Raw genomic sequence first — 25,300 nt, 5'->3', positions numbered from 1 at the left:
TGGGCCCTTGTGTCCAGTTCTGGTGCCCACAGGTCAAGGAGGATGGTGATGAATTGGGGAAGGGTCTAGGAAAAGCCCCAAGAATGAGGAAAGGATCAGGAACCCTGCCTGAGAGGGCTCCCGTCTGGCCATGCTGCAGGGGTGCGGTGGGGGGTCAGACACCCCAATCATGACCTGACGGCTGGAAGTTGAAGCTGTATGAATTTAGATGGGAAATGAGGCATTCATTTGAACAGGGAGGGGAATTAATTGTTCCAAGGGTTCCGTCACTGGCCATTTTTAAACCATGAGGGGCTGTTCTTCTCAAAGCTCTGTGCTAGGGATTATTTTGGGAAATTTCTCTGGCCAGACTAGATGATCACAATGGTCCCTTCTGGCCCAGGAATCTATGCAGCCCAGAGCTGGACTAGCAGGGGCTGCGGGTTGGGAGTGAGGGGCACCAGCAGAGCTGGGTTGGGGGAGCCCAGGGCTGGGCTGGAAGGGGGCTGCAGGTCGGGAGTGAGGGGCACTGGTGGAGCTGTCCTGCATGGTCTGTCCTACCTGGGACAAGGGATGCTCTCTGGGTTCCCTCCCAATGTCAGACGAGGCCGGAGGTTGCAGGCAGTCACTGGCCAGGCATGCAGCTCCTCAAGCCCGGCCAAGCTAGCAGGATCTGCCCCATATTTACCTCCCTCCTCCTCCAGTTGGCACCAGGTCTTGGGCCAACCATTCTCCTGCAGCCAGGGGCCCCATGTGCCAGGGCTGGGACCGGCAGCATCTTGCTGCATGTGACAGGCTCCAGCCCCCCATCCCTTTGGGCCCCCAGGAGCCACCAGAGTCCTACAGCCCAAAGGCTCAGTCCAGCTGACAGCAGTGGCCGGGGGAATCTGGGTCCTTCTGGACCCTGGTAAGTGGCCAGGGAGTGGGGCCAGGGCTCAGCAAGGGACACTCTCTCCTGGCAGTTGGTGCCAGACCCAGTGCCCCAGCATGGCACTAGAGGGCGTGTGCTGCAGGGGGTAAAGGGGTCAGCAAGGGATGCTCTCCCCACAGCCTGGCACACCCCCCACAGCCTGGCTCTCCCCCCAGCCACATTCCCTGCAGCACAGTGCCCCATAGCACTGTATGAGGGCATTAGGGCCAGTGCTGGCCATGACCCCCTTCCTGCTTGGCCTGAACCCTGCTGGGGGGGGAGGCGTGGGAGGCTCATACTGCCCCTGCCCCCCAGCCCTGGCTGTGCTGGGTGTTCTAGGCCCCCTCTCCCCCATGCGCTGGCCCACAGCAGCTGTCTCAGGTCAGGCTAGCCCTGGTCCACTGTTGAGGGGAGGGGTGGGGCAACAGTAGCCAGATCTGGAGCTGCCCGTGAAATAGCGTGGCCCCCCCATGCTGCCCTTGCCACTAGCCTGAGTCCCAGATGGCCAGTAAGTGTCGGGCATGGGGAGGCATGTGATCGGGAGGGGGAGAGAAGTTTTGGGGGGCAGCAACATTGGCCATCCTCATCTCTGTCCCCAGCTCTGCCGGTGTCCCTCACTCCCGACCTGTAGCTCCCTACTATCCCAGCTGTGGGCTCCCCTCCCCCCAGCTCTGCCGGAGCCCCTAACTCCTGACCTGCAGCCCCTGCCACTGCAGTTCTGTCTCTTTCCCCTGGGCTGTGTGTGTGCTGGGGGGTGTCACACTCCAGGCACCAGTGGGAGGCACCAGGCCCAGGGGGGCTGGGGTCAGGCTGGGGGTGGACGGCGGCGATGGAGCCATTTGGCTGCACTGGGGAGCAGAGTCGGGATGGAGCTCAGAACAAAGAGCCGTTTGTGAGATGGGTGGGTTGGCTCCAGCTCAGTCCCACTGCACTGGGAGTGGGGCTGACTCCTGCCCCCCCCGGCTGGCACTACCCCCATCAGACCCACAGCTCCCCCCAAGCTGGCACTACCCCTCATCAGACCCACAGCCCCCCGCTCCAGCTGGCACTACCCCACATCAGACCCACAGGCTCTCCCCCAGCTGGCACAACCCCCCATCAGACCCACAGGCTCCCCCCCAGCTGGCACAACCCCCCATCAGACCCACGAGATCCCTCACATGTGGCTCTGCCTCCTTGGGGGTCACTTCTCTTGCTCTGAGCTGTCCCCCAATTTCAGGCATCCCCAGATGCCCCCTCTGGAATCAGAGTCATGTCACCCCATGGGAGCAGCATTTCCTGTTTCTAGTCCCTGGTCCCAAGAACAGCTCTGTCTTGAGCTGGGGGAGGGTGATTTACAGGATCCCCAGGGTACAACCTGGAACTGGGGTACCGCTGTGCCCCCTTCACTCTCTAGCCGGGGCTTTCTCTCAGTATGTCTTGCTAGTGACAAGCAGCAACCCACGCCCCTGTATCCTCCCATCTCTCAGCACAACAGCAGGTGAAAGCCCCACACCCAACTAGATTGCATGAAGGCACCCAAAGCCTCTCGTGACTCACACAGCGAAAGGCACCAGCCAGTTCCCCCCGGCTCCCCGACCTTGCCCCCCTGAGCTGCACCATCCTGCCCTGGGCAGAGCCTGACCACTGCAAGTTTATTACCCAGTCCGCCCCGCCCTCAGTGTGGAGAGCACACGTAGCAGCTCTGGTCCGAGCTAAGGTTTCCCAAGCACTTCAAGCAGAACCCACTGTTTGAGGTAAAATATAAACCAGATTTATTAACTACAGAAAGATGGATTTTAAGTGATTATAAGTGGTAGACATAAAAGAGGACAGATGGTTACCAATGAAAATAAAAATAAGCGCACAACCTAAATCTTAAACTTATCACACTTGGCAGTATTTAGATCAGGGGTTCTCAAACTGGGGATTGGGACCCCTCAGGGGTTCTCAAGGTTATTACATGGAGGGTCGCGAGCTATCAGCCTCCACCCCGCTTTGCATCCAGCCACCAAACCCCGCTTTGCATCTAGCATTTATAATGGTGTTAAATATATTTTAAAGTGATTTTAATTTATAAGGGGGAGGTCGCACTCAGAGGCTTGCTATGTGAAAGGGGTCACCAGTACAAAAGTTTGAGAACCACTGATTTAGATAAAGCAATTTGCTCACTCCACTGGATGTTACAGTTGATAATTAAGGCTACGATTTAGGCATGGGTATTTTTAGTAAAAGTCACGGACAAAGGTCATGGGCAATAACCAAAAAGTCATGGCCAGTGACTTGTCATGACTTTTACTAAAAATACCCCTATCTAAATCTTAGGTGCTGGGGATGGGTGGGGTGTCAGGGTGCTCCAATCGACGCTGCTGCTGGGAGGGGGTGCTCCGGCGGTCGCTGCTGCTCCTGGGGGTGGGGGGCAGCCTGTGGCCAGTTAGCTCAGCTGGTTAGAGCATGGTGCTAATAATGCCAAGGTAACAGGTTTGAGCCCCGTACGGGCCGTAGTTGCTTTGGGGAGAGGGATAGCTCAGTGATTTGAACATTGGCCTGCTAAACCCAGGGTTGTGAGTTCAATCCTTGAGGGGGCCATTTAGGGATCTGGGGCAAAAATTGGGGATTGGTCCTACTTTGAGCAGGGGGTTCGACTAGATGACCTCCCGAGGTCCCTTCCAACCCTGATAGTCTATGACCACCACTGCTGTTCCTTCAAGCAGGGGCGGCCTGGGGCGCCACTGCTGCTTGGGGCAGTCCCTGGGACCAGTTGCTTAGGGCTGCCGGAGCAGCAGCCAGTGCAGCTGGCCCCAGGACCGCCCCAGCTGCTCAGGCTGCCCTGGGCTCAGTCGCACCAGCCACTGCAGCTGTGGAAGTCACGGAGATCCTGGAAAGTCATGGAATCTGTGATTTCCGTGACCTATGTAAAAGACTCTCAGCCTTATTCATAATACATAGGTTTCTCCCTTAAACCTGGGACCAGTCTCCTCTGCTGAAGTTCTTTGTCTTCTCAGGTCCTTGTTACTCGTAAGTGGGGGAGGAGAAAGGCCAAAGCATGATGCCATTGTTCCCTATTTTATATCCTCAGTCCACGTGTCTGGAAGACACTTGCCCAGATGGGTCCTGGTGGGCTTTGCTGAGTTACAGGGTTGAGCGATCCCCTGGTGTGGTGCTTGCACAACTGTTGTTGAATTGTAAATTGCTTGATTACAACTCCCCTACTGATTAACGGTCGATTTACACCCTCCTGGGCTGGGGTCACCACCCATATAGTACAAAATCTCAAACTTAGAACATATTTCAGTAACAACCGTATAGCACAATCTCATAACTTCATACTCACTGAGAATATACATATTTGGACAGAACAAGGGGTTTCAGCAGATCATGACCTTTCATATGATATCATACATGGCATGCTTTGTATGAAATATCACACCTATATATGAATGATGAATATGGGGATTACAGGGTGCTGTTTTGAGGTACAGTGTGCCACAGGTGGAGATGGGGAACGGGATGAAAGGAGGCACTGGGGGGCCCAGCGAAGGGGAGCGAAGAGCCTGGGAGGAATGGGGAGGGGAACTGAAGGAAAATGTGGGCCCCCCCCACTCTGTCTTCCCCCAGCACAGGCAGCCCCTCTCCCCGGAGCAGCCCCAGCAGCTCTCCGTCCCTGCGGAAGCACCTACTGCTGCCCACCCGGACCTCCCCGGACCTCCCTGCAGATCCCATGGTGGAAAAGATCACAGAGAGCACCCCAGAGCGGGGCCCCATGTCCACCCCCCTCAACTACCCGCTAAGCGCTAGGAGTTTCATGCGCAACAACAAGGTGAGGAGGGCTGGATCCTGGGGGGCTGTGGGTGTCTGGGGGTGTGCCAGGATACTGGGGACTTTTTGGGTGCCCCTGCTAGCCCAGCCCTGGGCTCCCTCCCCAGGTTTACCAGTGCCCCTCAATCCCGACCCACAGCCCCTGCTAGCCAGCCCTGGGCTCCCCCCAACTCTGCCAATTCCCCTCAATCACAACCTGCAGCGTGTCAAGGTTCCTTCCCCACTCTGAACTCTAGGGTACAGATGTGGGGACCTGCATGAAAGACCCTCTAAGCTTATTCTTACCAGCATAGGTTAAAAACTTCCTCAAGGTACAAACTTTGCCTTGTCCTTGAACCCTATTCTGCCACCATCAAGCGGGTTAAACAAAGAACAGGGAAAGAGCCCACTTGGAGACATCTTCCCCCCCAGAATATCCCCCCCCCAATCCCTACACTCCCTTTCCTGGGGAAGGCTTGATAAAAATCCTCACCAATTTGCATAGGTTAATACAGACCCAAACCCTTGGATCTTAAGAACAATGAAAAAACAATCAGGTTCTTAAAAGAAGAATTTTAATTAAAGAAAAAGTAAAAGAATCACCTCTGTAAAATCAGGATGGTAAATACCTTACAGGCTAATCAGATTCAAAACATAGAGAATCCCTCTAGGCAAAATCTTAAGTTACAAAAAGACACAAAAACAGGAATCTACATCCCATTTAGCACAGCTTATTTACCAGCCATTAAACAAAAGGAAATCTAACGCATTTCTAGCTAGATTACTTACTAACTTAAGGAGTTCTGACCTGCATTCCTGATCTGTTCCCGGCAAAAGCATCACACAGACAGAGAGACCCTTTGTTCCCCCCCAGCTTTGAAAGTAATTTGTCTCCTCATTGGTCATTTTGGTCAGGTGCCAGCGAGGTTATGCTAGCTTCTTAACCCTTTCCAAGTGAAAGGGTTTTGTCTCTGGCGAGGAGGGATTTTATAATTCTGTATACAGAATGGTGGTTACTCTTCCCTTTATATTTATGACACAGCCCCTGTTAGCCCTGTGCTGGGCTTTCCTCCCCCAGCTCTGTCAGTGCCCCTAAATCCTGACCTGCAGGCCCTGCTAGCTCATCTCTGGGCTCCCCACCCCCAGCTCTGCAGGGTATTGAGGGTTGTTTGGGAGACTCCCTGGATTCAGGGCTGTTGGGATCCCTGTGAAGGGGCTCTGTATTGCAGTACTGAGAGCTCTGTGGGTGTCCTGGACATTCTGGGGAGGTATTCTCTGGGGGGCCAGCATCTGGGGCATCTTTGGGGGCCATTCCTGGGGGCCAGCCTCTGTGAGGTTCTGGGAGGTATCCCCTAGGGCATAATGCTCAGGGGAGGGCTCTCGCAGGGGCAGATACTCAAGGGCTTGTGTGAGTATCCCTGGGGAAACAGGCTTTGGGATGTGTCTGGGGGTCCTGGGAGAGCAGGGCTTTGGGGGTACTGCAGGGAACTGGGGGGTCTTGGTGGGAGCAGACTTTGGGGGTGTACCCCTGAGGGAGCAGGCTTTGGGGATGTACCCCTGGGGGACTCCTGCTCTAACCCATCTCTCTCTTTCCCTTGCAGAAAGCACAAAGCTGGTACAGCGTGAGTCCTCCCAGCTCTGCCTGCAGCCCCAGCACCCCACACACTGCCCAGCTCCCAGGGTTCAGCCTGCACCCCCCACCCCGGTCTCCCTGGTCTCTGCCTCTGGCAGCTGTGGGAGGGAGCAGCATGAGGGACTCTGTGGACCTCCCCATCTGAGCACAGCCCAGAGCTGGGCACATCCCTGGGGTAGGGCAGACAGGCCCTACAACACCCTCCAGCCCTGCCATTGCTGCGCCCCTCACCCCCTCTCTGGGCTTTGTCCTGCCTCCATTTGCTGGGGCTGAGCCTGGCCTCCCTGCTCCCGTCAGAGACCTTCCTCCCCCCACGCTCAGCTGCAGCCCAACTGGAGAGGGGGGCCGATGAGGAGGAGGAGTAAGGGGGTGGGAAGGGACTTGGTTCATGTCCCCCTCTCCCCCCATGGTTTCTGATGTGGAGTTGCGTGGGAAGGGGCAAGGAGAGGAGCTTGGCTGGAGCGGGAGGGGCAGGGGGTGCTCTGAGCTCTCTCCTTTCCCTGCTAGCTCTGCTTAGCCCCGGCCAGGGCCCGAGCCTGCTGTGGATGGGGGAGCCACAGCCTGATCCTTCCCCCCTTTGTTTCCTGTAAGTGACTGGGGGAGGGGGGAGCAGCCAAATGGCTGGGCGGGGGGGCCAACTTGGGCAGAACTCTCCTAGCCCCTCAATGCTGCCCTTCCCGGATCCCCCCACTCCCAGAGTCCCCCCTGCGCCTGGCCTAGGGACCTCCCCGGTGCCCCTGCATGTTCCAAAACCATAGCTGAGGGCGGGGCCATGGAGGGGGCAGGGCATGGCCCTCTGCACCCCTGACGGGCCTGATTCCCCCCGCAGATGCTGAGCCCCACGTACAAACAGCGCAATGAGGATTTCCGCAGGATCTTCAAGGGGCTGCCGGAGAGCGAGCGGCTGCTTGTGGGTGAGGAGGAGCATGGGAGAGGGGCACCAGGGTGGGGCTGGCATGGGGGGCAGGGACAGGGGAGGGGTGTGGGACAGGGGAGGGGCAGCAGGGGCCTGCAGGGAGGGGATGGGGGTACAAAGGAGTAGGCTGAGCAGGGAGGGGGGCCGTGGAATGAGGCCCCCGCATCTTCTCACTCGTCCCCCAGCTGTTTTCACAACTATTCCCCACCCTCCTCCAGTCCCTGATCACTCAGGGGGGCTCCCCCTGTGTGTCTGGGGGAGCTGTGCTGGCACTTGGCCCTGTGGCTCCTGCTGTACCAACTCCCCACGACCTATTGCCCCCCCCTTTCCATTGGCCCCCCCATGCTGGCAGCTCCCTTCCCCCCATAGACCTGACCTACTCCCTGCGCTGTCAAATGGGAGTGTCTCTCTCCTCTCCCCCCAGCTCAGCTGGTGCCCCTCACTCCCAACCCACAGCCCCTGCTAGCCCAGCCCTGGGCTTCCCCCAGCTCAGCTGGTGCCCCTCACTCCCAACCCGCAGCCTCCCGCTGGGCTGGCTCTGACATCTCCCCTCTCCCCAGATTACTCCTGTGCGCTGCAGCGCGACATCCTGCTCCAGGGGCGGCTCTACCTGTCTGAGAACTGGCTCTGCTTCTACAGCAACATCTTCCGCTGGGAGACGGCAGTGAGTGACCCCCCTGAATCCTGCCCCTCCCCCGCTGTCCTGAGCCCTGCCAGCTTCCCCTGCCCCCATCCCGGGTGCCCTATGGCTCTGCTCCCCTCCCAGCACCCCTGAATCCTGCACCTTCCCTACTGTCCTGGGCCCTGTCTGCTTCCCCGGGTGCCCTACGGCCCTGCTCTCCCCTTCCCCCCCGGCACCCCTGAATCCTGCCCCTCCCCCGTTGTCCTGGGCTCTGCCAGCTTCCCCTGTCCCCGCCCCGGGTGCCCTACAGCCTTGCTCCCCCACCCGGCACCCCTGAATCCTGTACCTCCCCCGCTGTCCTGGGCCCTGCCAGCTTCCCCTGCCCCCACCCCGGGCGCCCTACGGCCTTGCTCCTGCCCCTTCCCCCAATGGCACCCCTGAATCCTGCACCTCCCCTGCTATCCTGGGCTCTGCCATCTTCCCCTGTCCCCGCCCCGGGTGCCCTGTGGCCCTGCTCCCCTCCCCCTCCCCCCGGCACCCCTGAATCCTGCACCTCCCCCACTGTCCTGGGCCCTGCCAGCTTCTCCTGTCCCCCCCCGGGCGCCCTCTGACCCTGCTCCTCCCCCCCTGGCACCTCTGAATCCTGTACCTCCCTTGCTGTCCTGGACCCTGCTCCTGCCTCCCCCCCGGCACCCCTGAATCCTGCACCTCCCCCACTGTCCTGGGCCCTGCCTGCTTCCCCTGGATGCCCTACGGCCCTGCTCTCCCTTTCCCCCCCCGGCACCCCTGAATCCTGCCCCTCCCCCGTTGTCCTGGGCCCTGCCAGCTTCCCCTGTCCCCGGCCCTGGGCACCCTACATTTCTGCTCCCCCCCCACCGGCACCCCTGAATCCTGTACTTCCCCTGCTGTCCTGGGCCCTGCCAGCTTCCCCTGCCCCCGACCCGGGCACCCTACCGCCCTGCTCTCCCCCTCCCCCGCTGTTCTGGGCCCTGCTCCTGCCCCCCGTGCGCCCATGGCCCCACCTCACCCCCCCAGGTGCCCCGGAGCCCTGCACCTCCCTTTGCTGTCCTGGGCCACTGCCCCTCCCCCTTGGTACCCCTGAACTCTGCCTTGCCTCTGATGCCCTGGACTGCCTCCAGCTTCCCATCCCCCAGGGGACTCCAAGCCCGCACCTCCCACCACTGCTCTGGGCCCTGCTAGCTTCCCTTGCCCTCCCCAGCTGCCCCATGGCCCTGCTCCGCAAACCACCAGGCACCTCTGAATCCTGTACCAACCCCCACTGTCCTGGGCCCTGCCAGCTTCCCCTCGCCGCCCCCCAGCACCCCCGAATCCTGCACCTTCCCTGCTGCCCTGGGCCACTGCCCCTCTCCCCCCAGTGCCCCTGAGCTCTGCCCTGCCCCATCTGCCCTGAGCTGCCTCCAGCTTCCCATCCCTCCAGGGACCCCAAGCCCTGCCGTGTCCCTGCTGCCCTGTGCCACCTCCAGCTTCCCCTGCCCCTCCACCTAGGGGCCCAGTCACGGGTGCACAGTCTGGGGGCTCTGGACAGCTCTGAGTGAAGTTCAGCCAGGGCCCTCAAGTAGTGTGACGCCCTCAGGCCACCAGGGCCAGTCTCTTCAGCTTCAGCACCTGCTGGGTCTGACCTCGGGGTGTTCAGCCCCTGTTCACCCCGTGAGCTCCCTGCAGACAGTCTGCCCAACTAGGACACCTGGGGAAGCCTCATACCCCAAAGGGCCCTGCATCCAGCTCCACACTCAGCAGGGACTCAGCCAGCGTGTGACACAGAAGGTTTAATAGCCACCTGAACACAGCACAGGACAGATCTTATTAGCACAGAGTGCAGCAGAGCCCATCTGGGGGAGACACAGAGCCTGGGCTCTCCCCCGAGTCCCAAAACCAGGAGACTCCTCAGTTTCAAGCAGCCCAGCCTCAGTCACACCCAGCTGCCCTCCTCCATCCTTTGTCTCTTTCCTGGGTAAACTGGCCACCTGGCCTCCACCTCTCTCTTTTCTTCAGCTCCTCATAGCTGGCTCTTGCAGAGGATGGGCCCCGGCCATCAGTTGCCAGTATACAGAGTGTCGGCCATTGTCTTTGCCCGGGCAGCCAGATGGCAGTCACGCCTGCCCACTAGGGGCTCTGCAAGGATCACACACCTTTGTCCCACCACCTAGAATCTTGTGCCACACATTAGGGGAAATGAGGCACGCATAGTATTCATACAAACCATGAAGAACATTCCCACTTTGTCACATCTCTACCCCCTTCGAGACCAAATGAGCAGGGTCACTTCAGCCAGTGATCTGGGGAAGTTTCAACCCACTGTTACCAAAGATGCCCCAGCACCTCTCCCATTCCTTGGTGGGAGTTACACCAGTCCCTTCCAGTTCCACGCCCTCCCTTAGGTCTGGTCTGCTTGATGACACTCGCAGGCCACATGTGGGGAGGTTTTATGGGGCTTGTGCCCTTTGCCACCCCAAAGCCTTTGGGGTTCAAACTAAAACCGCCCTCCGTCTGGAACACTGAGATTTGGGCTCTCAGGGTTAATTGCTCCCATCTTTGCCTTGACTCCACCTCTGACCCCCATCTGACCAGCTCTTCCAGCTACTTCCCCTTTCCCTGGGGCCTCTCACACCTCTGAAAAAGGCAAAGTGGGTTGGCAGCTGTCCTGCCCTGGCTGTGGTTTCCCATGCTCAGCTGGGGTCTCCGATCCCCCCGTGCTCAGCTTCGCCCCGCTGTCCCAGTAAGGGCAGGCAGCAAGCCCACTGCTTTGCTCACAGCATCTGAGCTACAGAGCTAAGGTGAGTTATCTCTCCCCTGCACTGGGCTGCTGGACCAGTCCTCTGTTCCATCCCACTCAGCTCCAGGGCTCTAGTTACAGACAGGCCGGTATCCCGAGCTTAGCAGCTCCTCCCCTCTGCCAGCCGGGTCATCTACATTTTCACTGATTGCTTCAGTCTCAGCCACTTGGTTCCCTGGATTCAAATTCAGCTCTTTGGCCCTTACAGTAGAAGGGCCTGGATCCTGTCTCAGAGACACAGTCATTCCCCAAGAGTATGTCAGAGCTGATGTCCTGGAGAACTCTAACTACTAGCCACCCCAATCCCTCCTGTGTCTGCCCCAGGGTCTGAGCCATGGCAGGGCAAATGGCTTCATCCCTGGGACCTTCACCCAGGTCACGCAGCCCCTCAGCATCAGGGGGGCTGCACCACCCAGGGCCCGATAACAGTTCTCTCTGTCCCAGAGTCTCACCACCCCAGGAATGTCTCCCCATTGACCACTGCCTTCTGCTGCACTGAGGATCGGAGGGGCCTGAGCCCAGTAGAATCCAAGCAGATATACATGCTGGGGTCTGTCAGAGAGACAGCCTGCTCTCTGAGCCTGACTTACAGGTTGTCTTCCCTTCACCAAGTTAACCCTTTGAGGGGTCTCGGTGACCCATGCTTCCTTGACCTTTGGGCACTGCATAGCCTTCTGCCCTCCTGCCTGCCGTAATTAAATCTCAGGTCTCTGAGGCCCCCTGGAGGAGGTTCACCTCCTCAGCCTCTCCCATAACACCAGGTTCACTCTGGGGATGCCTCCATGGGCTCCCCTTCCTCGGACTTGTCCCTGGGCCAGTCCCCAAGTGGTCCCTTCCCATACCCAGACCTGCTGTCCGCAAACTCATCGGCCAACCTGCCTGCCCTCCGCAGGTCTTGTGGCTTCCTGTCCACTAACCACACTGTAAGATCCAGAGAGCAGATCTACAGCTGCTCTAGCCCCACCAGATCCTATACGTTCTCCATGCTGGTGACCCTGGGACCTTTCCCCATTTGCAGAGAGATTTTCCAAGCAGGGTGGTGATTTCAACGGAGGTCACCCCCGGGGTCTCTCGCATCCCCTGGAACCTTTTCCTGTCCACCTCAGGCCTCAGCCAAACTTAAGCAGTGGAGCTTTCTTGACCAGTTCCTAGTCTCCTGTTTCCTCCCCATCCACTTGCTTGAATGCCTCTGTGGCCTTGGGGCCCAGTAAGGGAGTTAGATACTGGTGACTTTCTGCAGGGTCAAGCTAGTTCACATTACAAGCCTTCTCGGAGGCGGTGAGATCAGCATCCATAGCCCCCCTCCTTAAACTGGGGCAGCAAGTTAGTATCTAGGTTCCCTAAGGAATTGGCATCCCTGGGTCTATTCCCACTCACCACTGGGGGGGGTCCCTCTGCCTCAGTTCCAATTCCCTTCATTTCAGATCCACCAACGGGGGACCCAGTCATGAAGACCCCTTGCTGGACAGGGAAGTGGGTCTTGGGATCACCCTACTGCTGCTCCAGCTGCTCCCAGTCCCTCTTATAGCCCAGTTTGTGTCAGGAACTGGCTCCTTAGATCTAATCCTCCTCCAGCTGCGCAATCAGCTGCGCCTTGGTGAACTTTCCAATGCGTAGCGCTCTCCCTCTGCACAGCTCGACAGTGCCCGTCTTATGGAGGTGGTTCTCCGTCATTTTCCGCTCTTCCCTCTAATTCCCCGTGTTTTACTGCACCCAGCCACTTACTGCAGGATGCTCCCAGTGCCTTCAGAAGCCAACCGTCCACGGGATGCAGCATATCCCACCTGACCCACCAGCTGCCACGGGCGAGCAGGCTCAGTGCTCTGAAACCGCTCTGAGTGAAGTTCAGACAGGACCCTCTTGTAGTGTGACACCCGCCAGGGCACACTCCCCAGGGCCAGTCTCCTCGGCTTCAGCGCCTCCTGGTCTGACCTCGTAGTGCTCAGCACCCCTGTTCCATGCCATGAGCTCCCTGCAGGGAGTCCACCTGACTAGGACACCTGGGGAAGCCTCACATGCCCCAAAGGGCCCTGCACCCCAACTCCGCACTCAGCAGTGACTCTCAGCCAGAGACCAGGAAGTTACAGCGAAGTCCATCTTGGGGGGATCCAGGGCCCTGGGCTCTCCCCCCAAGTCCCCAGATCAAGAGACTGACCAGCTTCCCGCAGCCCAGCCTAAGTCATGCCCAACTGCCCTCTTCTGTCCTTTGTCTCTTTCCCCAGCAAACTGGTCACCTGGCCTCCACCTCTGTCTAACTCCTTCGGCTGGCTCCATGCAGAGGATAGGCCCCAGCCTTAGTTGCCAGGATACGGAATGTCTGACCATTGTCTGAGCCAAGGCAGCCAGTTGGCAGTCCCACCCACCCCCTAAGGGCCTCTGCAACTATCACCACTTAGATACTTATGTGACACATAAGGGAAACTGAGGCACACACACAGTATTCATACAAAACATTAAGAAAATTCCCACTTGGTCACTTCCCTGCTACCCTGGGCCGCCTCCAGCTTCCCTTTTGCCCACCCCCCCACACCAACCCTGTCCCTCCTGTCCAGCTTCCCCTCCCCACAGGCACTGCCCTGGGATGCCTCCAGCTTCCCCTCCATCCCCAGGCACCTCCCTGCCTCTCCCACTGCTGTCCTGGGTCACCTCCAGCTTCCCTTTTATCCCCCCAACCCCACATTACCTGCATCTCCTGCTGTGGCACACCCTGACCGCTGCCCCCTGCAGATCTCTGTCCCACTGCGAGAGGTGAAATGCCTGAAGAAGGAGAAGATGGCCAAACTGATTCCCAACGCCATCCAGGTCTGCACTGCGGCCGACAAGGTGAGACAGGGCTGGGGCTCCCCCCAACCCCAGGGCCCCTCTCCTTGGGGGGCAGCCCCATGCCCCTGTCTGGGCTCCGCACAGTCCCTCCCCACAGGACTATGGCATCCCAGGTGCCCCTGCCCGATGCAGGGTAGATACAGAGACAGCTGGGTGGATCCCCTGGGGGCAACCCCACAGGGAGAGGGGACAGGTCCTGCCTGCCCCTCTGTGTGGGTGATGGCATCCTCATCTGAGGAGGGGTCAGGTGGGGACCTGATCCCCTAGAGGCGGGGCTGGGGAATGCCAAGGGGCTAACCCCCATCCCTGCCCCTCACAGAAGTGCTGCCCTAAGGACACTGAGTCTGGTCACTCTGAGCTGGGACCTGGGGGGAGGGGGCTTTCCTGGCTGCTGGAGGCCACTGTCTGAGCAGCATCAGTGCCCTGCTGGGCCCCCTTCTGGGAAGGAGTGGGACAGGTGTGGGGGAGCCGAGGGCTGGGCTAACAGGGGCTGCGGGTCGGGAGTGAGAGGCACCAGCAGAGCTGCGGAGGGGGGAGCCCAGGGCTGGGAGGTCGGGAGTGAGGGGCACCGGCTGAGCTGGTGGCGGGGCAGGGCTGGGCTAGCAGGGGCTGCGGGTCGGGAGGGAGGGGCACCAGGAGAACCGGGAGTCGGGTCTCACTTCCCCCTCCCCCCAGCATTTCTTCACCTCATTTGGAGCCCGTGATCGCTGCTTCATGCTGATCTTCCGCCTGTGGCAGAACGCGCTGCTGGAGAAGGTACAGACGCGGGGGGGGGCAGTTTGGGGGTGAGGATCTGGGGATGGGATTCTGGGGGGCGCAGACGCTGTCCCTTCCCCCGACACTGTCCCCCCCTTCCAGATGCTGTCCCGTCCCCTGACATTGTACCTTTCCCCCGACGCTGTCCCCCTCCCTTCAGATGTTGTCCCCTTTCCCGACACTGTCCCTTTCCCCTGACGCTTTCTCCCCCTCCAGATGCTGTCCCCCCAATGCTGTTAGTTCCCCGCCAGACGCTGTCATCCGTCCCCAGATGCTGTCTGCCCCCAACTCTGTTTCTCTCCCCCCCGACGCTGTCTCTCTCCCCCCCAGTGCTATTCCTCCCGACACTGTCTCTCTCCCCCCGACGCTGTTTTCCCCCCCCCCCGACGCTGTTCCCCTGTCACAGTTCTCCATTCCAGACACTGTCTCTTTCCCCCCCAGACACTGTCCCCGCAGGAGCTCTGGCATATAGTCCACCAGGGCTATGGCGCTGAGCTCGGCCTCACCAGCGAGGACAACGACTACGTCTGTCCTGTCCCCACTGACGAGCTCAATGGCCTGGGGTGAGTGTGAGCCCCCCCCGACCTCCGACTTGCGTGGGGCCAGCCACAGGCCTCCGACCTCTGCTGCAGGTCCCTCAGGTCTGGCTGCCCATCCCTGCACCTTCCCCCACCGCCCCATGAGAGTGTCTGGGTCCTCTTGCCCAGAGAGAGCTGGGGGGGAGTTGCCTCCCCAGGAATAGGTTGGCCCCACCCAAGTGTTGGGAGACCTGGGACCCCTGTCGACTGGAAAGCCCCTGCCCTGCCCCCCCGGGATAAGCTGGTGCCTGCTCTTCCCCCCCACCCCGGGACAAACTGGCACCCTCCCCCCCACCCATGTGTCTGACCCCGAGACTTGCCCTGGTGCGATCCCCAACCCTACGGGACCCAGTGACCTCAACACTTGTGCGACCCCTGGCACCCCAGTGACTGCCCCCCCTCCAGGCCAGCCAGAGAGCTCAGTGACATCATCGAGCTGAGAGACCTGGCCTTGCCCTGCACTGCTGACCTCAAGGTGGACCCCAGCCCCAGGCTGGCCAGGACAGCTGCCAGTCAGAGCTTCCACTCACTGGCCAGCAGCAGTGATGGGGCCGCCTCGGTGAGTGGGGGGAAGGGTTGGTGGGGCCGAGTTAGGGAGGGGGCAGGACTGGGGTGGTTCGGGGGATGGGGTTGGGGGAGGTATCAGATGCCTGGAGTGACTCACAGCTGAGAAAGCCAAACTCAGGACAGACACCCCAGACTGGGGGTGTATTCTATCATTTGATTTCACCAAGCTGGCACTGAAATGTACCCCTGGCTCAGTCTACCTGTTTTACCATGGAGCACAGACAGCCCCTTGGCATTCCAAACCCTCATTATCCCCCAGACATCCTGCACTTTGCGATGAAAGGTGATTAAATCCACATTCCCCACACATTAGGTTCTTCCAGTCTCAAAGGACTCATCACTTACCTCAGGTCAGACATAGACAGCACAGGTAGCCACTTGCTTTAGTGTCTAAAGCTAGCTAAGAAAATAACTGAGCATTATTCAAAGTCAGAGCAGATAAAACACATTACAGGTGAATAAGACTGTGAGAGTCCAGTTGTTAGCAGAGATTTAATGTCGGCAGATTCTCCATAAGTCTCTTAGAATCCTTCCACGAATCTTTCCGGGTGTCCCATTCTCAGTCCGATGGCTCAGACTCCCTGGTCAGAGTTCAGCAGATCAGAGGTACTGGCTCAGGCCAATGAATGGGGTATTTATAGCCCTCCCGTGCACAGAGCCAGCGGACAGGTTGTCCTTACAGAAAACCTGTCACAGCATGTGATGGACACTTGAAGCTGTGAAAAGTCCCAGTAACACTTGCTTTCAAGATCAAATGCTTCAATCTGAGGCTTCAGTCTTGTAAACACCCTATAGCCATGACATGCCCTAGCCAAACGGTTCTCTGGTCAGTGAATTCACCCTCCATGTTAGCTACAGGCCTTTGCATCTTCTGACACCTGAGCACAGCTGCATGCAGGATGTGCAGGTAATAAAGAGCGACAAGAGGTGAAAAGGATTTTGCAGGTACCAGTTCATTTGGTTACAGCCACCAGGATGTAGGTAAATACAATTACCATCAGTTCTTGGTTTCTATCAACACAAGTGCATGGGCTTGTCTTAGTTAGCCTAGTTAATGGCCCTTTGTACTCACACACAATAAATTAACCCCTCTTCCAGGTCCTGCCCTGAGCTGGCCAGCTGCCAGCGCCATAGGAGGTGTGTGGGGGGGGGGTATTGGGGAGGAAGCAGGCGGGGCTGGGGGACCTTCTGGGGAGTTGGGGCATGGCCGGGGGAGGTTTTGGGCCCATGTTGGGCCCCCTCACTTTCCCTTCCCCCCAGCTGGCAGAGGACCCCGAGGAGAATGTGGACAGCCCGGCGGATGCTGCCTCCAACTGCACAGCGACACTGGGGCTGGAGCCTCCGAAGGCTGCGGCACTCGGGGGGGCCCCGCTGCCTGCCCTGGGGGACCTGCTGCCCCATGAGGAGCTCCCCACTGACACCAGCAACTCCTCCTCCTCCTCATCCTCCTCCACACAGGATGAAGGTGACAGCCCAGCATTGCCCAAACATACCAGCCCTCAGCTTTAACCACTAGGCCCCACCCATCTCCTACAGCCAAGGAGAGAACCCAGGAGTCCTGGCTCCCAGCCCCCCTGCTCTAACCACTAGGACCACTCCCTTCCCAGAGCCAGGAGTCCTGGCTCCCAGCCCCCTGCTCTAACCACTAGGACCACTCCCTTCCCAGAGCCAGGAAAAGAATCTAGGAGTCCTGGCTCCCAGCCTGCCTGCTCTGATCCCACTGTCCTCCCAGAACTGGGTTAGGACCCAGGCAGCTCCTCACCCCTCTCTCCTCACAGCGGAGGTGGACGCCTTTTCGGACCTGCCTGGGCGGCTGCTGCTGAACTGCGTCTATTGCCTGGGGGCTGAGCGGCTGCAGCAGATGCTCTTCACCGACTCACTGTTCATGCAGAGTTTCCTGGGCCAGCGCAAGTTCACAGGTGGGGTGGAGCAGGGGCTGAGTCTTCCCTGGAGCTGGCTGCCCCCTGCCACCCTCCAGATGATGGCTGGGCTGGGTCTGGCTCACTGCCCAGGACACCCCGGGGCGCTGCTGGCCCGAGTAGAGGTGTATGGGGCAGGGGACCCAGTAGCTCCAGGCCAGGCAGCCTGGCAGAGATCCCGAAGCTGAGCGGGGCTGGGCCAGGAGCAGCCAGTGCGGGGCGAGGGCTCTCTCCACCCCCAGGACACACACCCCGCGTTGGCCAGGCCGAGGGTGTTGGGCATGTGTGTGATGGGCACAGGAAGGCAGGGTGGTAGGGGGGGTCACCCAACACCTGGGACTCGCTGCCCTCAGAGAGTCTGGGCTTAGTGCTCAAGGGAGCTGCCAACTGCAGTGCAGGGGAGGCCTTGGACTGAGCACCAGGCCCATGCCTGGCGCTGCACACGACCTGAGTGGCCTGTGCCAGCTGGAGGACATGGGTCACCAGCCCTGGCGGCTGCTGCCCATGGCAGCACTAGCCATGCGCTCGCTCTGGCCGGAAGGGAGCACACTTGCTGCAGGGCCCAAGAGGGAAGGGGGCCATGGCAGAGCACTGGGTCGGGTGTTTGTGCTGCTGGGCACCCCACTGGGCCACACCAGTTTAATGCCACCAAGGGCAGGGCCCAGCAGCTGGGAGTCGGGGACAAGAGGGATGCGTGGGGGGACATAGGGGGAGGCCCCTGAGTTGGGGATCCCCCTGCCCTGACATACCCCCTGCTCTCCCCAGACGTGACCCTGACCTCATGGAGTGGCAAGAGTAAGTGCCGCCAGCGCCGCGTCCTCTCCTATACCATCCCCCTCAGCAACCCGCTGGGGCCCAAGGCAGCTGCTGTGGTGGAGACACAGGTGAGGGAGGGGGCAGCGCAGCCCCAAGAGGGCGTGAAGGAGCAGATATGGGGCAGCTGGATGGGAGGACTGGACTGCGCGGTGGGGGGCAGCAGGTCAGGGGTGGGGCTGGACTGCATGGTGGGAGGCAGCAGGCATGGGGGCTGAAGTGTGTGGTGGGGGGCAGCAGGTCAGGGGTGGGGCTGAACTGCATGGTGGTGGGAAGCAGGCGTGGCAGCTGGACTGTGTGGTGGGGGCGGCAGGTGTAGGGGAACAAAGCAGGGCTGTCTCTGGCCTGTGATGGGATGAGTAGAGCTGGCCTCCCCCCAGACCCTGTTCCGTACCAGCCCCAAGAGCGGTGCCTACGTGGTGGACTCAGAGGTGATCACTCAGGGCATCCCCTACCAGGATTACTTCTACACCACCCACCGCTACTGCATCAGCACGCTGGCCACAGGCACGGCCCGCCTCAGGTACTGACTCAGCTAAGAGCCCCTCTGCAGTGGGGGTTTGGGGGGCACCTCCCGATCCAGAGAGTGGTGCTGGGAATTCCTCTGGTGCCTGGCTCTCTTTGTCTCATGGCTGCTCCACACGATGAAAGTCAGACCCTTTGAAATCAGCAGGTCCAGATAACTTGCACCCAAGAGTTAAAAGAAAGAGCTGGATGAGGAACTTGCTGGCCCATTAAGGTTGATTTTCAATGAGTCTTAGAGCACTGGGGAAGTTCCAGAGGCCTGGTAGAAAACTACTGTTGTGCTACTCTTTTAAAAAGGGTAAAGGGGATAGTTTGGATGATTATAGGCCTGACAGCAATCCTGGGAGAGAGAAAGGAGCAGCTGATATGGACTCAGTTAATAACAAATTAAAGGAGGGGGATGGAATTAATGTCAATTGCCATGGGTTTATGGAGAATAGATCCTGTCACTAACTTGCTCTCTTCGGGAGGAGATGCCAAGGCTGGTGGCAGGAGGGAACAGTGTTGATGTAACTCACTTAGGTCCTCTACGGCCTTTGACTTGGGACTACGTGACATTTAGAGTGACAAACCGAGACTGATACGAAATCGGGACGGCTTAGTGAGCTGGCCATGAGCACACATTGTCTTGTAATATGGCTCCATGTAACTGTCCAGCTCGGCACAAAGAGCATTGGCCACGCACTCAGGCCCAGGTGTCTCTGTCCCTCCTCTGTGTGGAGCAGGGATGAAAAGATTTGGGGGTCGTAGAGTCCCCCATCCCAGTGGCTCTGTGCTAGTGACCTGGACTTTGCATTATTTTCTGCTCCCCCAATGTCTGTGTCTTCTGCTAACTCTACCAGGGACGAATTGATGTTTTCTTTCAGATCATTGATAAAGCTGCAGATAGCACAGGCCAAGACCTGATCCCTACAGGACCACCCCAGAGACACCCCCCTCAAGGGCTGGTTCCCCTTTACAGGTTCATTTTGGGCCCTCTCAGTTAGCTGGCTGTGAATGCGTTCAGTGTGGGCCATGCCGATTTCGTATCAGTCTCGGTTTGTCATTCTAAATGTGTGGTCCCAAGTCAAAGGCAGTAGAAGATCTAGGTGTGTTACGTGAACAGTGTTCCCTCTTGCCACCAGCCTTGGCATCTCCCAAAGAGATACCAGCTGAATGCGGGCTTCCCATGCAACACTGGGGCCAGAGGGACTAATGCAGCCCTGGGTGCACAAATGGGAATCTCGAGGAGGAGCAGGGAGGTGATTTTCCCTCTGGGTTTGGTCCTGGTGTGATGTAGCTTGGCCCCTGTATCCAGGTTTGGCGCCCACAGGCCAAGGAGGATGGTGATAAATTGGGAAGGGGTCCAGGAAGAGCCTCGAGAATGAGGAAAGGGTCAGGAACCCTGCCTGAGAGGGAGAGGCTCCCGGAGCTCCAGCTCTTTCACTTAACCCAGAGTAGGGTCAGGGGTGAGGCTCCCGGCTGACCGTGCTGCGTGAGGTCAGACACCCAGTGCTGGGCTTGTCTCTCTAGCAGACCAAAGTCCAACACAAGCAGCCAGCGGCTAGAAGTTGAAGCTGGACTAAATCAGCCTGGAACTGAACTGTGCCCTGGAACAATCTCCAAGGATGTGCAGATTCCCCCTCACTACCCATCTGTAAAGCTCACATAGGGCTGGCAGGTCCCCGGCCCAGCAGGCAGTCCCATCTCGGCACCCCTTCCAGGGACATCCTGAGCTCTGTCTGCAACAGGACGGGTTCCCCCGGCTCTGGGGGGCTGCCCCAGACTCTCCCACCTCCAGCCGTCAGAAACCAGTTTCTCCTGACACCGCCACGGGTGCCTGCCCAGTTCGGCTCCACTAGGCCTTGTGCCAGATGGGTATTTATCCCTATAGTTCTTCTAAACCCACCCCCTGCTGGATTTACAGGGTGCACATGGAGCCTCTCAGCATGCACTGGGGGCTATCCAAGCCCAGCTCTTCCCGCCCCTCTCAGGAGCTAGGCCTGAGTGTCCTGCAGCCACCTGCATTCGCCTGGTTGGAGCTGATCTTTCTTGGCCCTGGGGGACTAGAGTTGGAGCCAGGACCCCACTGAGGCCCTGCTGCAGCCATGGGGCGGGGGCAGGCGTTCATTTGTGACAGGCCCATGCTAGGGGTAGCTCAGCTCAGATGAGCACAATGGTGCCTTCTGGCCTTGAGATCTGTGACGGAGGGGCCTGCTGCTGGGAATCTCTGGGAAACAGGCTCCCGCCACATCTGCTCTAGGGAGCTGCTTCCCAGCATTCTGGCCTGGCAGCTCCCGTCCCCCGCCAGTGCGCCTCAAGGAGCAGGCCATTGACACGGCCCCCTCCCTGCCCCCCGGTTCTGCCTTCCCCAGAGTCTCCTCTGAGATCCGGTACCGGAAGCAGCCCTGGAACCTAGTGAGAGCCCTGATTGAAAAGAACACATGGAGCGGCGTGGAGGAGTACTTCCAGCACCTGGGTACGGGGCAACAGCACCTGGGACGGGGGGTGGGACGGAACGGACGGGGACTGCGAGGGATGGCTGGCACCGGGGTAAGGGGGCAGGTGCAGAAGAGTGCGCCCAGTGCTGGAGTCTGGGAGAGCTCTGGGGACTCAGAGGTGCCTATGGGGGGAGGGGGGCCTAGAGGGGCAGGGGACTGTCAGAGGGTATCGGGCAGGGCTGGAGATGGAGATACAGCGGCTGTGCAGGTGGCCGAGGTGAGGGGGGCGACGTGGACGGGTGGCAGGCAATGCGAGGGGGGCTGGGCTGGTGGGGCCGTGTCACAGGCTCGGTGCTCTTGAACAGCTCTGAATCAAACCCAGGCAGGACCCTCTTCAATGTGACACCCCCAGACTCTCTCGGGGGGCGAGAAGCCTCCTTGGTTTCAGCGTTTCCTGGGTCTGAGCTCGGAGCATTCAGCCCCTGCTCCACCCTTAGCTCCCCGCAGGGAGTCTGCCTGGATGGGACACCTGGGGAAGGGCCCTGCACCCCCACTCTTTGGAGTGACTCAGACAGCGTGTGACACAGAAGGTTTCTCAGCCGTGGGAGCACAGCGTAGGCAAGTTCTTTGTTAGCACCGAACCCAGGAAATTCCAGCCACGTCCATCTTGGTCAGACCCAGAGCTCTGAGCCCTGGTCTCCACCTCGGACCCCAACAGGAGGCTGAGACCCGCTTCCAGCAGCCCACCCTCAGTCATGCCCAGTTGCCCCTCCTCCATCCTTTGTTCCCCTTCAGGGCAAAGAGGGTCACCTGGCCTCCACCCTCAGCTTTGTTCTCCCTGGTCCTAGCCCCCAGGTCATCAGTTGCTGAGTTACAAAATGTCCAGCCATTGTGTGGGTCCAGGCAGCCATTCAACAGTCCCACCTGGTTCTCTGGGTCTTTGCAAAATTAAACCCCCTTTCCCTCCAGCTAGGTAAACATGCAGCACATTGGGGAAACTGAGGCACACCCAGAACTCGTACTGAATACTAAGAAAATTCCCACTGTGTCACATCCCATGAGCGGTGGCAGGAGGGGGGCAAGCGAAACAAGGGGGCTGGGGAGGTGACGTGAAGGGGTCCAGGTGGGGCAGGCCACCAACCAGAGGGGGTTTCCCAATAAATCCATTGGTTGGGTGGAGGTGACACAGCTGGGCAGCTGGAGGGACACAGTTGGGATGGGCCCTGGGCTTCACATGGCTCCCTCCCTCTGGACCTTATGGGGTGCATGTGGCCTCCTCCCACGGGCATCTCACCCCCCCAGCATGGTGGGGCTGGCATGGTGGGGCTGGCGTAGCAGGCACAGGCATCACCCCCCAGTGTGGTGGGGATGGTGTGGGTGTCTCACCCCCCCTGGCATGGCAGGGCTCGTGTAGCGGGCGTCACCCCCCAGCATGGTAGGGTTGGCACAGGCATCTCACCCCCCTGGCATGGTGGAGCTGGCGTAGCAGGCGTGGGCATCTCACCCCCCGGTGTGGTAGGGCTGGCGTGGACATCTCACCCACCCTGGCATAGCAGGGCATAGCGTGGCAGGGCGTAGCGGGCATCAGCGTCTCACACCCCCCCCGGCGTGGTGGGGCTGGTGTGGGTGTCTCACTCCTCTCGGTGTTGCAGGGCTGGCACTGGCACGGGCGGAGAAGACACTGCTGGAGGAGAGTGGCTGCGGGACAGAGCCACGGGGGCTGCTGGCTGGGCTGCGCCGCAGGAAGTGCACGCTGAGCTGGAGGGCCCCCCATGCTGAGCCCACCCTGGCCACACTGCCCCCCAGCGAGATGGGGCCCCGCCCACTGCACCCCTCCAGTAAGGAAAAACCCACCCCATCCCTGCCCATGTCCAGAAGGAACCTGTTTCCCCCCCCTTGGGTAAAGGGGAACTTGCCCCCAACCCTTTACCCACAATCCACCCCCCGTCCAAAGGAAATATGCCCCCTCCTGTAACCTGTCCCCCAGAACCCACCCCAGCCCCATCTCCAGCACAAAGGGAACCCACCCCCTCAAATGCATCCCCATCCCTGTTCCCCACTCCCAGGTAAAGGGGAATGCACCCCCATCACCGCCCCCGCCAGTAAGGGGGAACATGCCTTGTCCCTGACGATCCCCCATGAGGAAGCCTGCGAGGGCAGCTATTCCTCCCCGCCAGAGGATGGGAGATGGGCTGCTGCAGTCCCCTATGGGGAGCGACTCATGGGCGCATGGGGCTGGCTCGGCCCCCACCTAACCTGCCCCTTCTCCCCGCAGGCAGCCTGGCAACCCGGCTCTCCCAGCAGCTGGTGGAGCGAAGCCGGGGCCCTACCGTGTCCACCCTCATCCTCATCGTCAGCCTGGTGTAAGGGGCCTGCAGGGCTGGGCTATGGGGAGGCGGAGGGGTGGGTGGTTGAGCTATGGGGGGATGGGACTAAAGGGAACTGGGGCTCTTTGGAGGAGTGATGTAGGGGGCCAGGCAGGGCTCTGGGAGGCATACTGTGGGAGGCTGGGCAGGGCTCTGTGGGGAGGGTTGATGTGGGGGGCAGGGTGGGGCAGGGCAGGGCACTGAGAGGAGTAATGGGGGGTGGAGCTCTGTGGGGGGCGTGGAGGGTCCAGGATTTGGGACACACAGCCGAGCTCAGGCTGGGCTCTGTGGGTGATGTGAGGGGATATGGTCTGGGGAACAGAGCAGGGGCACCCCCTGTGGCAGAGCCACAGACCCTTTTCAGAGTTGGGATGTGGGAGTTGGACTGGACTGGGCTGTGGGGGGCTGGAGCTGCTCTGTGTGTGGCCAGGCAGGGGCTATTGGTGGGGAGAGCTGTGTGTGGGGAGAGGGGGGCTGCGTGTGGAGGGAGCTATGGGGTGATTCTCTGGGGTGAGGCCTCACGTGTCTCTTTCCTTCTTTCTGTCTCTGCTGCCTCACAGGATCTGTGTGAGGTACGGTGTGATCCCCCCCCGGCTGCCATAGACCCCCTGACCCCGCCCCCTTGTGCCCCCAGATACCCCTCCATGGACCACTGGTTCTGCCCCGCCTGCCCCCAGCACCACCCCTGCCCTGCCCTTAGTGCTCTGAGGTGGGATGATTTGCATACTGCTCTCTGATTGGCCAACATACCACTGACATAATGGGTAATGGCAGGCCTCAGCTCCAGGCCCCACCAATCAGAGTGCAGTATGCAAATCTGTCAGCCTTCCTTGAGCGTGTTCTGGGCAGGGAGATGGGGTCTGAGAGAGCCACACATGTAGCTGGGGGCAGGACGGGGATAGGACTCCTGGGTTCTCTCCCCAGCTCTGGGAGGGAGTGGGGTGTAGTAGTTTGAGCAGGGGGTCCAGGACTCCTGGGTTCTCTCCCCAGCTCTGGGAGGGAGTGGGGTGTAGTAGTTTGAGCAGGGGGTCCAGGACTCCTGGGTTCTCTCCCCAGCTCTGGGAGGGAGTGGGGTGTAGTAGTTTGAGCAGGGAGGCTGGGAGCCAGGATCCCTGGGTTCTGCCCCATGTAACACAGGGCTGTGTCCTAGGGACACTGGGTGACCCTTACCAGCATCCGGCCGGGGGCGGGGCTTTGTCCGCCCCTCACTCTCCCTCTCCCCACAGCCTGCTGGTCCTGGTGGTTCTCAACGTGATGCTGTTGTACCGGCTGTGGGCGCTGGAGCACACAGCCCACGCTTTTCAGGCCTGGCAGGCCTCCGCACTGGCCCGAGGGTGAGTGATCCTGGCAGGGGCAGGGTGGGTGGGTGGGGGAATGGGGAAATTTCCGGCAGTAGGGGAGGGGTAGTGTGGGGAGCACAGGCCAGGGGGATTGGAAGCAATCCCAGTGGTGGGCGTGGGGGCAGCATGGGGAGCACAAGAGGCGAGGGGGGTTGGGTATTTGTTGGAGCAGGGTTGAGGTGCCAGAGGAGGGGTGCCAGCAGCTGGCGTTGGGGGCCATGACCCCCACCTCAGCTGGCCATGACCCCCTGCCGCCCCCCAGGAAGCTGCCCCAGACGGCAGGCGAGTGGGCCGAGGTCCTGGAGCTGCAGCGCCGTTTCCATGGCGCCGAGGTGCGGAAGTGGAGGCAGATCCTGGAGGCCTCTGTGGAGCTGCTGGACGAGGTGATGCTGCAGGTCCGGGCCGGACTCGCTCGGCTCTTTGGGTCCCTGCCCAGGGGGGCTTGCAGCTCTGCTTGCGCGGCCCCCTGGCCTGGCTCTCCCCTGGGCCTGGCTCCCCCTGCCTCCTCTGCAGCCCTGGGGCCAGCCGCGCTAATGCACAGTCACCCAGCCTCAGATCTCTG

At 60.0% G+C, this 25,300-nt stretch overlaps 1 protein-coding gene across 14 annotated transcripts in view; it reads left to right on the top strand.

Moving 5' to 3' along the window:
* The window catches only part of GRAMD1A (GRAM domain containing 1A), a 28,180-nt gene that overhangs the window by 1,588 nt on the left and 1,292 nt on the right, over positions 1 to 25,300 (top strand). The window contains exons 2-19 of one of the 14 annotated variants that reach the window (XM_043501879.1): positions 4,492 to 4,688; positions 6,268 to 6,288; positions 7,129 to 7,213; positions 7,776 to 7,879; positions 13,359 to 13,454; positions 14,130 to 14,210; positions 14,652 to 14,773; positions 15,194 to 15,347; positions 16,616 to 16,820; positions 17,134 to 17,274; positions 18,040 to 18,158; positions 18,468 to 18,610; positions 20,967 to 21,070; positions 22,685 to 22,870; positions 23,308 to 23,395; positions 23,959 to 23,970; positions 24,625 to 24,732; positions 25,001 to 25,121. In XM_043501879.1, coding sequence (XP_043357814.1) covers positions 4,590 to 4,688; positions 6,268 to 6,288; positions 7,129 to 7,213; positions 7,776 to 7,879; positions 13,359 to 13,454; positions 14,130 to 14,210; positions 14,652 to 14,773; positions 15,194 to 15,347; positions 16,616 to 16,820; positions 17,134 to 17,274; positions 18,040 to 18,158; positions 18,468 to 18,610; positions 20,967 to 21,070; positions 22,685 to 22,870; positions 23,308 to 23,395; positions 23,959 to 23,970; positions 24,625 to 24,732; positions 25,001 to 25,121 — 1,989 coding nt within the window. In that variant the 5' untranslated portion in view covers positions 4,492 to 4,589. Of the gene's footprint in view, positions 1 to 4,486; positions 4,689 to 6,267; positions 6,289 to 6,312; positions 6,475 to 7,128; positions 7,214 to 7,775; positions 7,880 to 13,358; positions 13,455 to 14,129; positions 14,211 to 14,651; positions 14,774 to 15,193; positions 15,348 to 16,615; positions 16,821 to 17,133; positions 17,275 to 18,039; positions 18,159 to 18,467; positions 18,611 to 20,966; positions 21,071 to 22,684; positions 22,871 to 23,307; positions 23,396 to 23,958; positions 23,971 to 24,624; positions 24,733 to 25,000; positions 25,122 to 25,300 lie in introns of those variants that run through there. The other 13 variants (XM_038383104.2, XM_043501874.1, XM_043501873.1 and 10 more) reach the window with 13 other exon arrangements.

The sequence above is a fragment of the Dermochelys coriacea genome, chromosome 24 (assembly GCF_009764565.3).
Source record: "Dermochelys coriacea isolate rDerCor1 chromosome 24, rDerCor1.pri.v4, whole genome shotgun sequence".
Classification (NCBI taxonomy): Eukaryota; Metazoa; Chordata; order Testudines; family Dermochelyidae; genus Dermochelys; species Dermochelys coriacea.
This window is presented reverse-complemented; position numbering and strand designations above follow the sequence as displayed.